Below are 13,832 nucleotides of genomic sequence, written 5' to 3'. Positions count from 1 at the left end.
ATGCAGTTCAAGACCACTCCGTGAAGCAAAGCAAACACAGGATTGAAGGTGACTGGATGGTGACTTTGAATGCTCGCTCCTGCTCTGAACTAAAATGCTAACGTAGATGCACTCACTAACCTTCAAAGACGGCTTTGCATGTACACAGGTAGACCCTTCTGGAGATTCTCTTTGTAGAAATCCTTTTGTAAACGATATGAAAATAAGTCATGAATAATGTCACAGTATTTTTACAGGGTTGCTTATGCAAATGCCTGTGCATGCATTCCTTCTTTTTTTACCTGAGAGTCATAAATTAAGTTCCTAAGCAACTGTTACATTTTCACACAAAGGCATTTTTCCAAAGATATGGTAATGTATAAAGTTGAAGTATATTTAGCCAAAACTTGAATGCACAGATGTTCACATGTAAGAACAATCCATATACTGATCAGAAGAGTAGTATTACCAAGCAGAACCTGTAGTAAACCAGTAGCAGTAAGTCTAACAGTAAAAATTTTGGAAAGTTCAACCTTTATAATCCCCCCTTGTCCCACAGCTATTTCCATCCCTTCTCTTCAAAATTAAAAGCTCAGGGAACAGTTTATTCGGCACTATAGCTAATATAACAAGCGTTAACACTGACTGCAGTGGAACTGATACTCTTTACGAAGTACCAGAGAAGTTGTGCCTATGGCCTTCACCACTGCTGCAATTTGTTTTAACTGGGGGCTGAGATTAGACTGTTTTATTACTTCCAATTTCTAATAGACAGAATATTTATTATATTTTGAATGGTATCTTTAGGACAAAATAGGAAAGAAAGAGGCACTGCTCATATTCCATCTGGATTTCATGGCATTTCTGAAAATATTTTTAGGTTAATTCCTAAAGGGCATTTTTAATCAGAATTAATGCAAGAATTAAACTCACAAACTCGTTACTTTGGAAAGAAGACAGCTAATTACAGGATATAAGCATAGGGCGAGCATCTTTCCTTTGAATTTTAACTATGTTCTTAACTTGTGAACTATAAACCTATCAAGCTTATTATAAATCATCCAACACCTCATCCCAAATGAAGAGTCTTTATATTCTTCTTATTAGCCATGGGAAGAGACTGGTGAAAATTACACTGGTAATCTGCTCATGACTATTCAATGGCTTTTTATTTAAGCCTGCAAATTCTGTGTTCACACGTGTACACCACATCTGCATCAATTAATTGTAGTGAAACAGGTAATTGTACCTGAGATTTACTGACAACATACCCAAAGGCTCCCACATTTTTAAACTGGCTTACATACCTGCTGTGCTCACGTCTGGGGTTTATACTGCTTTAAATAAAATCTCAGATAAAAACTTAATATAGTACTCTAGCAAAATTTCATAAAAGCATTTCTTACTGCTATTTTCCAAACTAAAAATGTTAAGTAGTAGAATTCCAATGCTGAAAGCTTAAATAGGCCTTTCTATTAAAAGCAATAGAACAAAGCAGCTTTATTTTGTCCTTCCTCTGTAGTTTGCATGACTTGTGCTAAATTGGTTGATGAAAATACAAAATAACTTTATTTCTTGTGCACGTAATTTTGCATTAGTTGGTAACAACTTGCACATAATTCTCAAAACCGTAGCACGCAATTCCTCAGTGTTTAATTAGTGGTTCTCCTATGGGAGTTTTTGTTTTAAGGAAATCTGTTCCTGTTGTGTTTCAGAGCTGCTTAGATTGGGAACTTTTATATGTCTATGCTTTGAAAAGTAAGAAAGTGAAGAAAAACACATTAAAGGAGATGTGACTCTGTGTGCTTGCTGCCAAGCACAAGAAAAAAGCATTTCAGGGTAGTCTACTTCCACACGAAATAATAAAAATGTTACTGAAGCACTTGCTTTGATTTATCAAGCCAGCAAATCTGGTAATAAAGCTACATCAAATGTTCTTAAGAATTTAGAGTCTGGAAAAAGATCCCTTAAAATAATGTCATACATATGAAGCAGTTTACAACCCCCTACAATGGGTGCGTCTGAGTTCCCCAGTATTGTGCTTCGCTGACACTCTGTCATGTATTATGGTCTTCAGTGTAAATCTTCATTAGTCAGCTTGCCACCTTCCTCCTCTCTCCTCCAAAGTCAAACACAGAAACAGATGGGGGCTGGTGTAAACGCAAGGCCACTTTATTTTATTTCAACAGTACATAAGTTCCCATTTAGCATGACCAAAACCAAGCAGAACAGAGGAAATCACATCTAGCACTTTTTCCAAATACATTGTTCTTCCTTGAAGCTACACCTAAGCACAACAGGGAGGAGGCATTCAACAACATAAGTCCTGGTTGGTATTCTTCATGAAAGAACAAAACAGAGCCTACACACAATAGGTGACAAGCTGACAAAACCAAGGACCAGAATCAGAAAAGCTCACTGCATTGAAACGCCCCTTCTCCCTTGGGGAAAGAAGGTTCATAGAGAAGCACGGGTTGACAGTCTGCTATCTTCAACAGCTAATGAATACGTGTAATCACTTCTTAAAACCTTCATCAGCAAAAGCTTTTAAAGGAGCACACAACCCAGCTCCAAAGCCAGGTCAGATAGGACACAGAGATCAAAATCTTCAGTTGTCACCAACACTGGTCCCTTCTACTGAAGGCTTAGCTCCAGGGAGTTTTTCTTTGTAAAGGAGCCTAGGAGCACAGGGCTAAGCAAAGCTTCTGGTGACTCAAACACAGACCAAGGTAAAATGTTTTTATGTTTATGTCAGCTGCTTACATTTCACATCCTGGTCTTGGCTGTGTTTGCTACCTGCTGACTCAAGTCATGAAGCCAAAACACTGAGCCTAAGAGCTGTGCAAACATAATACTTTCCTGATGGGAGAGATCTTTTGAGTTGAAGTTTTAGGTGGGTGGGTGTAAGATTGTCTTTCACGCCTTATCCTTCTCCCGGTTGTACTCATTCATACCACTTATTTTCAAATTAAAATGAAGTCTGTGAGAAACCATGAACTGAATACACAAGTCTGAGTCCTGGCCAGGGAGAAAGTATGACTCCAGGCATGCCTGTTGCATTCACTTCTGCACAAATCGCTGCCGCTTGCAGAAGCCACAGGAGATCTCATTGGTTGAAGCACACGCTGATTTAGGACATTTTCCAAGAAAAAAATTCCATTCAAATTTCCAGGAAATTGCCCTCCAAAAACACCGCTCAGCCTTTCGAGGAAAACTAACAGTTTTATTAACTTTACATAGCAGATTGTTGCTGATGTTCTTTTGGCTTCCTAAGAATTGTTTTTGTTGCTGTTGTTTCTTTTAAGAGAGCCTTGCAGATGTCATTTGCTTGCTTCTCTTTTGAGAGGAGCGTAAGTTGCTACACATACAGCAGCAGGGCTTAAAACAACAACAACAAAAAACTTCAGGCCAAAGTTCCTGGTAGCTTTAAGTTCCCTATTAGGTATGTGCAGTATAAAATGTGCTGTGCTCTCTGCAGTGTTCTGGACTTGAAAACAAGCTGATTTTTAAAACAGCTCACTTTCAGGAAGTCTAACCACACCAGATACTTTTCTTCCTGTGCTGGAGTCTGTTATCATGGCACCATGAGGTGCATGATGTGTGGGGCATGCATGAGCAGAGGTTCTTCCCCGAGCTCAGACTGCTTCAGTATCTGACCTGGCCAATGCCAAATGTTTCACGGGAGATGTGAAGATAAAGCAAAACTTGTATTAGGTTTCTTCTGGAGTTGTTACAGGTAATTTTGGTTTAAATCTTGAAGTAGATTTTGAGAGGTTGAAAAGCGTTGTAATTGGCTGTGATAATTTGGGCTCTTTTTCTAAGCACATAAATAACTGCTTCGCTTTGGAAATCTGTTCCATTGTTGGGCTTCAGTGACCTTCTGAAGGAATGAAGTCCATGATTTAACAGAATATAGCCTGAAAAAAATGTCATCTTTTCTGAGCATTTCCCACCTAAAACTCCACTGATACGTCATCGTGATTTTCTGACCTCCCCTAGTCCATAGTTCAGCTTATTTCTACTTTGAATTATTTTTCATTCTACTACCAGCCTTTTGAAATCTCTTTACAAAACTTTTTTCAGTCTTTTCTCAAATTCCCCATGTCCCTTTTTTTTTTGATTTTTTTTTTTTATTATTTTTATTTTTCTGATATTCCTTCTACTTGTGCACCATCTCTTTAGAGATGTGTTGACCACTACTATACACAGGGCTGCATGTAATATATCACCATTTATGCACACAAACCTAGTATTATTTTAGAAGCTGTCCACCCTATCATCTGTTATGAATTGTTTATGGAAAAGCTTAACTTATTCAAACTCTTTCTAAGTAATATTGTTAATATAATTTCCAATTAAAATTGAGATGTTCTCTGAAAGAAGTTAGGCTTTTTCTTTTTCAAAACATGTATATTCTTGTTAAATGTGCAATCAGAGTTATATTCTTTGCTCAGTAGACTAGCAGATATTTAGGAAGAATGATTAACTTTTGCTAATCTGCATTGCACAATCATGATTAGAATAAAAAATCTATTTCTCTGTAAATATTTTTTTATTACAATATTACTATTCATGTCAGCTTTTACAAAACCATTATACTTTTTTTTTTTTTCATTCATGACTGTATAATCAGGCACAGACTTTCAAACAGGGTCATTTTAACATTTCTTTTTGACAGAAATTCCAGTTACAATAACGAAAATTCTCAGTACAGTGAACAAATATATATTTTTTTCCTATAAAGCTTTCTGATTGCACAAAACCACACAATAAATATAAACATTAGGCCAAGCCAACATTTTAAAGTGAAGAACTCCACTTGCCACACATGAATAATTCAAATAATGCTGCATAATGCATAAGCGATACTTACTTGCATTTCATTAATAATCAAAAACTAAAGTGACACAATGAGATCAACATATAAAAGTAATTCAAATATACTCCATTTATAATAAATAACTGGTCATCTGAACATAGAACACATTAAGAACATTGTCCCAACAACCAAGCTTTCCATACACTACACTTATTTTTGTCTGAATGGTTTGTTGACATTGAACACAAAGAAACGTTACAAATAAAGATCCCATCCACAATCTGGAAAGACAACTAATGGGGACTGACATCTGGAAACAGTTGCATGTACATTTTTCCAGAGGCTTTATCTTAAGTCAATAGCATGATATCAATTTATGCTGACTGAAAATTATCTTTTCTTCTACTTAGTCATCTCCCCTTAGTGTATGGCTGGCTTATTTCCACTTACTTTTTTTTTTAATTATTATTTTATTTCTTTTTGAAAGAGGAAGGAGGAGAAAGGAAGTTGCTTTCATTTATTTTCTGTGGCAATAAGTATGGAGGGGGAACGGTGCTATGTCCTTGCCTCTGTTAGCATTTTTGGTTTGAGATAGTAGTGGCGTTTTGAAGTGAATTTCCCAGTCAGCCTCACTTACAGAATACTGGTTCAGTTTGTAGGGTGGTTTTGGTATACCACCAAGGATTAAGTTTTTCTTGGAACAATCTACGCTGGAGGCTCAGTTGCATGCCAGATGCACTCCAACCTCTAATAGAGACTTCAAGCATCTGCACCAACTATTTGGCTTGCTTCAGACCACGTAAGCAGTGGGGACATTCATCCAAGGAATCAGACTATATGTAGGCACTGACTGCCTACGCTGTAGAGGTATGAGTATCAACAGTAACTGCTTTCACCTACTGATATTCTCCTACTGCACCAAGCATCTTGGCTATCTGCACATAACCAGAGAGTCCCAAGGACTAATACTTCACAGTGGGATCCTCAGTGACTTTCCCAAAACTGCTTCAGAGAAGTCTGGCTAACACATCCTCTGACTCTCCTAAAACGTTAAGGTTTCAGTGTGTACGCCATCTTCCACTGAAAGAGCTTTTAGGTCTACCTCTGGGGGCCCTACTTCATTATTTTTTTTCTGGCATTACAGTCTTGCTTCCTTCAGTTCTATTTAAGATGCTTCTATTGAAACTACCTTCCGATTTGTTCTTTACAGGGCTATATTAATTCCTCCACTGGCATCCTCTCACACCAAATTCTGGCTTCTTTTCTTTACCACTAAGCACCTCTCAGTTCAATGTAACACTGTTCATCTTGGCCCATGCTCCTCCCCTGTTGTGGGGAATGTATGGTGCTGCAGGAAGAGCTCCTTCTTCAGCTGAGATTCTTGAAAAGTTGATTCTCCAATTCTAAGTCTGGCCTGTGTCTGGCTACCAGACACCAGTAAAGCTATAATCAAAAAGCTAAGTTCCCGCCTTGTGCCTGAATTTTAACAAGCGTGAAACTACTCATTACACATCCCATATTCAAATCCAAAGCTCACTGGCAGTACTTTTCCTAGGGAGTCCCTTTGTAAATGGGCCAGCAGGAGCTAGTATTGAGCTTGTTAAATTTTTTTTTCTGTATTCCCAGTTTTCAAATAAGCAACCGCTCCTCCCCCTGCCAAATCTTTCAAGAAGAAATACTGAATCCCATTCTTAACAACACCACCAAATAGCAAGAAAGCAATAAAGTCAGGCACGGTTTGGACTACCACTAAATAAAAGTGTTGATATAATTCATAGCTCTGGAAGCAAAGAACTACAGCACAAACATACATAGTACACAAGGCTGCGTAATCTTTCTATGTCCCAAAATACATTCCTACAGGAAAGCCAAAGCTGTAAGCCATGCAACTCCCTAAAAATAGTTTCAGACAGTAACTGGAGAATTAAAACATATGTCTCACAGATCTTTGGTTTTGGAATGTGAAATTTGGTCAATTAATTCATGTCAAAATTCATGAGGAAAAATGCTCCCTGAATCAGGAAACCAAGTTAAAGAATTGCAGATTGTATTTGCCAAGAAAGTGTGCTACTATGTATCTAATTGGGACACATGAAGAACAATCTTTTTAAGCAGACACCTTGATGGAATGTGAAAACTTTAATCTTTAAATCTTAAATCCTAAAGCCTTAGGAATTATTAAAGATAATGGAAACAAAAAGTATACTTCAGCGAACATATAGCACAGACCAGTGCCATGTGAAGATACCTGAGCTATCTCTATATGAGCAAGCACTGCAGCTGCTTTAGGGTGGCGTATGCAAGCCAAAATACCTTGCTGTTCAGTAGGGCTACTCTGCGTCAAGAAAAAAAAAATACACACACACACAACCACACTGGAAATGACTTTAGGTACTTTCAATGCCTAAGCTAGCTTGTGTAGTTCCACTTGATGCTAAACTGTCTTATCTGGGCATAACCTTAAATGTATGTAAGCTCTGAAAATGCTTGTTAAAATCAGAGCAAGTTTTTAGCGATACTAGGCCAAATTTTCCCTCGTACACAGACCCAGAGTGAGACTTTCATGCAGTTACCTCCCTTGTTTTAGGAGCATAAGGAGGTCTTGTGCCTTTGTATCATCAGGCAGTGAGATATAACTATGAAACTAAGCTCACTGAAATCAAAGGAGTTTGAAGCGAGCCTCAAAACCATACTCAACACATATATATAGTAATGCAGTGCAATATCGTCTCCACTGACACTGAAATTAAAGTTTATATTCTTTGCATTAAAAAAAAATAATAATAAAGGAACAAGAAACTCCCTTCTCAAACTATTGGAAAAACAAAACAAAACAAAACAAAACAAAAACTCCAATAACAAGCAGGGAAATACACTTTTTTAAGAAAGGAAATCATGAGGACTAATAAAATAAAAAGCACACTTTTTTGTTGTTGTTGTTGTTTTTAGCTGGCATTTTATAGGGCTGGAATTACTGTTCCAGTGTTGAAAGACACAGAGGACCACACTGAAACTGAGTTGCTTCTTTCCAGAGAGGAATTAACACCTCAAGTCAAAGGTGGTAACAGCGAGAGATAGACCATTTCTTGCAGATTTTGTTTTAAACATACTCACTTCTAGTACAGAAAGCAGAAGGGACATTTTATAACTCATAGTCTGAATAATCAGGAGCAAATGAATTTAGTAAGGTTCTGCAAGAGGCTGAACTAGAGGAAGCACGCCCTCTAGTCCAGAAAAGAAGTATTTGTTTGGCATCGAGAAGCACACTCAGACACCTCAGTGCCTGCTTCTGTTTTTACGTGAGTTTCATTCAGTGGTCACTCAGCTGAAGGAGATTCAATAAGTGGGTAGAGAATAGGTGGAAGATGAGGCAGACTGCTTCTAAACATCAGAGTGAAATTTGAGGAAATGTAGTTTCAGCTCACAGCATCACAGAATGGCACAGCCTTTTCGCTCTTGCAGCTTCAGCCTGTTTGACCAATTCTATATTTTTTACTTGGTTCTTTCACCAGTTCTCTTCTGCCTGACTGCTAATGACAAACCCGAGCTTGTTGATAATAAGGACCCTTAGTTACTTATAAATAAATACTTCTTAATTAATTTCAATTAAAAAATATTTAAAATTAAAATTTAAAAGCTAATCACATACATAAACAAAAATGAAAAATGTTCTGAATGCCCTCAAATGCCACTAAATTCTCCATACTTAGTGATGATATAAAGGAAATTACATTTGTTTGTGATATTCATTATTTTCAAAAATGATTTACCAGCACTGGCCTTTTTTTTCGATTAAACATCTTATAGACAGTGAGAATTTGTTTGCTCTTCTTAATACTTCTTACATTATTATTAAAAGGAACACCACTTGTCCTATTCAAGTAAGATATTTAGCAAATTCCTTGATGGTGCACATATGTTATTTTTACAGAGAAATTTAAACGCCTGTTTCATCTTAGAACTGTGACAATTTTGGTAACATAATTCTTGAAAGATCTAACAAATTTTCTCACATTTGCAAGTTTTAAAACATTAAACATAAATGAAATGTCATTCCTGATGATCAGGCACTGTGTTTATCCATTTTTTTCCAAATCATAGGCAGAGAGATCAGCAGAATATTTTGCAAAAGAAAAATGGATTTATACTGAACTTGAAAAAGGAACCACTTGCTTTCCAGCCACGTACACTTCAGAAATATTCCGATCATCGCCTGAAATAACATAGTCAAAAGAGAGAATTGCACATAACTCTATGCACTGATTTTATTCATTAAAATGATGCAATCCACAAAAACAGTTTTCTTACATATCATTTTCAGTTACCCATTTCCTAAGACTGAGAAAGTGTATTTCAAGAGAAATAGTCAGATACCATGAACACCATAAAAATCAATGGGCATTAAACTACCCATGCTTCTTTGAAAAAAATAAACATTGCGTTCAGCTGCTGCAGTGGTGTCATGTATTTTCTGTGTATTTAGCAGATTCAAAACCTGCAAATATACACCTGTACAGAAATAGCTGTTGCATACTATCTGAACTAACTCAGGTACCAGGCAGCAGTACCACTCAGGTACCGCAACAGCAACTGGTCTCCAGAAGTCAGATTTTGTTCTGAACTGGTGATAGGCATTGCATAAGAAAGTCAGTATTACTTTTCTGTGAAATATGATTTAGCTCATGCTATAGATAAAGATAGATGTGGCTATAAATCTGGCAATTAAACTTAGGCACCCGTTCATGCTAAACTGACTACTTTTTGTTCTTTTGTCCCAAAGAACAAAAGATATACTATTTAGTTCTTACTCAGCAGTTATAAATGAATGCAAAGGAACCTCCACATTGATTTAGAACATCTGTGACATATACAACAACATGAGAGCTTTATGCACATACCTAGATAAAGGAACTTCTCAAGACTGTCCTGTAAAAAATGGGAGAAAAGCAAATTCAGAAAGCAGTATCTGCAGACCCAGATGATAATTATTAGAAACTGATGAAAACAACTGATGAAAAGAGTTTTCCTAGATATGCCTGTAGACAGTAAAATTAAAACTTAATCTACATGTTTTGTCATAATTCATTTTCAGTAGGGAGGATGTATGTCTCCAGAAGAAAATACTGCACAAATTTGACAGTATAAACAAGTATATGGCTAAAACAATACTTTCCTCTTTTTAGAGCTCTCAAAATCATTTATTTTTGAAAAAATAAGGCAAAATTGTAAACATTTTTATAGTCCCAGGAACTGCCAATTTAGCTTCAGTTTACAACACTAGTGAAGCCAAGGTAATTCAGCTTTCATTTAAGAACAGATTGCTATTATTGAGTTTGAACTCAAAAAGTTAACTAACAGTTTTTCCTTGGCTGCAGTGCTTTGGTAGTGCACTTAGCTAACCCTAATTATCGGCTAGACCCACTGCATTAAAATGCTACATCCATTTTTTTTTCATGGTGATATATGCCTGTCATTGAGACAGTGAGATTCTGATAAAATCCCTGTACCTCTTGGTTTGAGATACAGACAGCAGTAGGGCACTACACCCAGTTCCTGTTACTGGGAAGACCCTGAAGAGCCTTACATTCTGCCTGTACCACAGACCTTCCCCGCATTATTTCCAGTAATTTTCTGGATCATTAATCCTGTTCAGATTACCTCAAAAGTATCAGCAGAGAACAAGTCAAAAGGGCTGTCTGAAGCCTTGGTGTTGATGAGCAGTGCATCAAATTCTTTGCCAACCTCAAAGTTTCCAATCACATCATCTAGTCCTAGAGCTGAAAGAGAAAATAAGCTCACAAACAGATCCTCAGTGCAAGCCTCTTACCATTATATGGAAGCATCTAGAAACCTATTTGTGATGTTCATGAAAAAAAAAAATACAAGAATTTAGAGGACTGCAAAGAAAAACATAAAAGCAAATAGAGTGTGTAGGTTAGCATCTGAGTTTTTAAGCAACTCCTCATAAAAATCATGTGTATTTTGATGAATTTTTGAAGGGCATCTGTTAAGCATAAAGGAAATCTGTGAAAGAATTTGAACCCCTCCTAATTTTTGTTCTTTGGATGTTCTCTTTTGATTTTATGTCATTGCAGATCTGATGTATAGACCACCAACTGTTTAAAGTGGAATAATAATTGCTGACGTTGCAAAAACTATATTCCAAAAGGGGTGTCGAGAGGAAGTCAGAAAAATTGTAAGTTAGATAATAATATTCATGTTGCCAAGGCAGTGTAAGATTAAACTGTTTATGTTTATAAAACACTTTAAGCAACGTTGACAGGTTGTATGGACATACTACAATAGTAATATATAATTTGATAATAGAAGGTTTGTTGAGAGCTTAACTAATGGTAATCAGTACTAACAAAGAACAATATGGTAGGAAAAAAAGTCATAGCCAGATATGCAGGTCCCATACCCAGCTGTAAGACTTGTCTTACGCTCTGTTATCCAGCTTTATTATTTCATGCTTCATTGCAGCCTCTGGTTTTTGGGTCCACAAGCACTGAAAACCTACAATTTTACCTTAAGTGAGGTTTATGGAATCTATTTATGGAATACCTAAATAGAGGCCTTTGAGGTTGCTTGAAAATAATTTAGGATAGCTTGAAGTTTTTATATTATCTGCATATTATATCATAACATCACAGAATGGTTTGGGTGGGAAGGGACCTTAAAGATCATCCAGTTCCACCCCCCCTGCCATGGGCAGAGACATGTCCCACTAGACCAGGTTGCTCAAAGCCCCATCCAATCTTGAACACCTTCAGGGATGGGGCATCCACAGCTTCTCTGGGCAACCTGTTCCTGTGCCTCTCCACCCTCACAGTGAAGAATTTCCTCCTAACATCTGATGTAAATCTCCCCTCATTTAGTTTAAAACCATTTCCCCTTGTCCTATCATTTATCTGCCTGAGTAAAAAGTTGATCTCCTTTTTTATAAGTCCCCTTTAAGTACTGAAAGGCTGTGATGAAGTCTCCCTGGTTCCTTCTCTTCTGTAGGCTGAACATCCCCAGCTCTCTCAGCCTTTCTTCATAGGCGTAGTGCTCCATCCCTCTGATCAATTTCATGGCCCTGTTCTGGACCCACTCTAACAGCCCCATGTCCTTCTTCTGCTGGGGGCCCAGACCTGGACGCAGCACTCCAGGTGGGGCCTCACGAGGGCAGAGCAGAGTGGGACAATCCCCTCCCTCCACCTGCTGGCCACTCCTCTGCTGATGCAGCCCAGGACACAGTTGGCCTGCTGGGCTGCAAGCACACACTGCTGGCTCGTGTCGAGCTTTTTGTCCACCAGAACCCCCAGGTCCTTCTCTGCAGGGCTGCTCTCAGTGAGTTCTTCTCCCAGTCTGTGCTCATGTCTGGGATTGCCCCAAGCCCGGTGCAGCACCTTCCACTTGGCCTTGTTGAACCTCATGCGGTTCATGTGGGCCCACTTCCCCAGCCTGTCCAGGCATTTATAAAGATACTAAACAACACAAGTCCCAGGATGGACCCCGAAGAACACCACTCATCACTAGTCTCCATCTGGACACAGAGGCACTGGCCACAACTCTCTGGGTGCAGCCATCCAGTCAATTCCTTATCTAATAAATGGTATACACTTATATAAACAGCTATAATCTATAATATATAATACGTATGTGTAATATATATACATATTATATATACAATACATTAAAAGTGTTGAAACTCCTCAAAATGGTGAAATGTTTTGGCTGTCTACCAGTTTCAACTACAGTTATGTCATATTCTTTTAGGTTTGTGAACAGAATGCAGTTTTTAAAATAAACACAAGAGGGTGATAAGTGTTTAGGGTCTCAGCAAAGCAAATTAAGACAAGGAAAACAATCTCTCATTTAAATTTCCCCAAACAGTACTTGTCTGGATTACTGGAAGGCTGAACAAGTAATTTATATTCTACCCTTGCAAGTGATAGAACCAGTCAAAATCAATACATAAACAATCTTACTATATTATTGTAAGCTTAAGAACCCATATAAAACAAGCACAAGAGTAGTTGGGAGGGGAAACCAAACACAAGTCTGGGATTTTAGTTTTCCATTCTGTATATGAACTAACTTACTCTCAACCAAGATGAGTACAGTATATATTCTGGGGGAAAAAAAAAAAGACCCCTCTTTTTTGTCCTCTGCCCATTTTCTTTCTTACCTACTTCCCCATTACACCCTACAGTCCCTGTCCCACAGTCCAGACAGGACCTACGTGAAGACATTTTCACTACATCTTTCAAGCTTCCACTAACAGTTTCCAATTAATTGGTATTTTTTCACAACAACAAAAATGTTACACTGAAAGACTTGGGACCAGTTCTTCAGGAGGAAGAGGGTGCTTTTCTGTTGACTAAAACTGTAACAAATTTTTACTTATATGTGGATTTGCTCTCTGCTAAATGATACAAGTTCTGCTAAAACTTTGGTAATTGTATAAATCCATATGTGCATACTGATCATAGCAAAACATTCCAGTGAGACAGAATAACATATATACTATATGACTATATTCTGCAGATGCAATTTTGTCATGAATAACTATGATACATATCCTGCTTAAACTTTGTGCTGTACTCCCACTGAGGGGCAATTTGCATAATGTTTTGATTTACTAAAAAGACAGTCAAAAGCTGCCTCATTGAGATCTCAACAAGAAGAAACAAAATTAGAAACTGATGACAAACAGGATGCGTGATTTTACAGTAATTGCACAGCTTTTCGTTACATTTTGGTTGCTGAGAAAACAAAGTCTTTCCAATTGGTGTGACAAATTTACAAGCACCAATGATTAAGAAGTCTGAGGATCTTTTCAAATAAAATGTACAGCCCTGAAAAATCATTAGGATGCCTTTATTAAACTCTCAATACTAATACAAATGCTTTTCTGTAGTGAGAGTGGTATTGTTATGAGAGAGTGAAAGAAATCTATGCCAAGCAAATATAATTTTAGACTTCACTCTGGAATCAGAAAATCTTTAAGTTCAGCCATCTTTTATAGACAGGGAGACATAATATCAAA

General features: G+C 37.5%; 1 protein-coding gene across 1 annotated transcript in view; it reads right to left on the bottom strand.

Moving 5' to 3' along the window:
* Nucleotides 1-2,131: 2,131 nt before the first annotated feature.
* GDA (guanine deaminase) overlaps nucleotides 2,132-13,832 on the bottom strand; it is a 33,437-nt gene continuing 21,736 nt past the window's right edge. Inside the window, exons 12-14 of the mRNA XM_083819228.1 lie at nucleotides 10,457-10,575; nucleotides 9,697-9,724; nucleotides 2,132-9,011 (exon numbers count right to left, since the gene is read on the bottom strand). Coding sequence (XP_083675354.1) covers nucleotides 8,941-9,011; nucleotides 9,697-9,724; nucleotides 10,457-10,575 — 218 coding nt within the window. The 3' untranslated portion in view covers nucleotides 2,132-8,940. The remainder of the gene's footprint in view (nucleotides 9,012-9,696; nucleotides 9,725-10,456; nucleotides 10,576-13,832) is intronic.

The sequence above is a fragment of the Anser anser genome (assembly GCF_964211835.1).
Source record: "Anser anser genome assembly, chromosome: Z".
Taxonomy (NCBI): Eukaryota; Metazoa; Chordata; class Aves; order Anseriformes; family Anatidae; genus Anser; species Anser anser.
The sequence above is the reverse complement of the archived record's forward strand: the minus strand, read 5'-3'. Positions and strand labels throughout refer to the sequence as shown.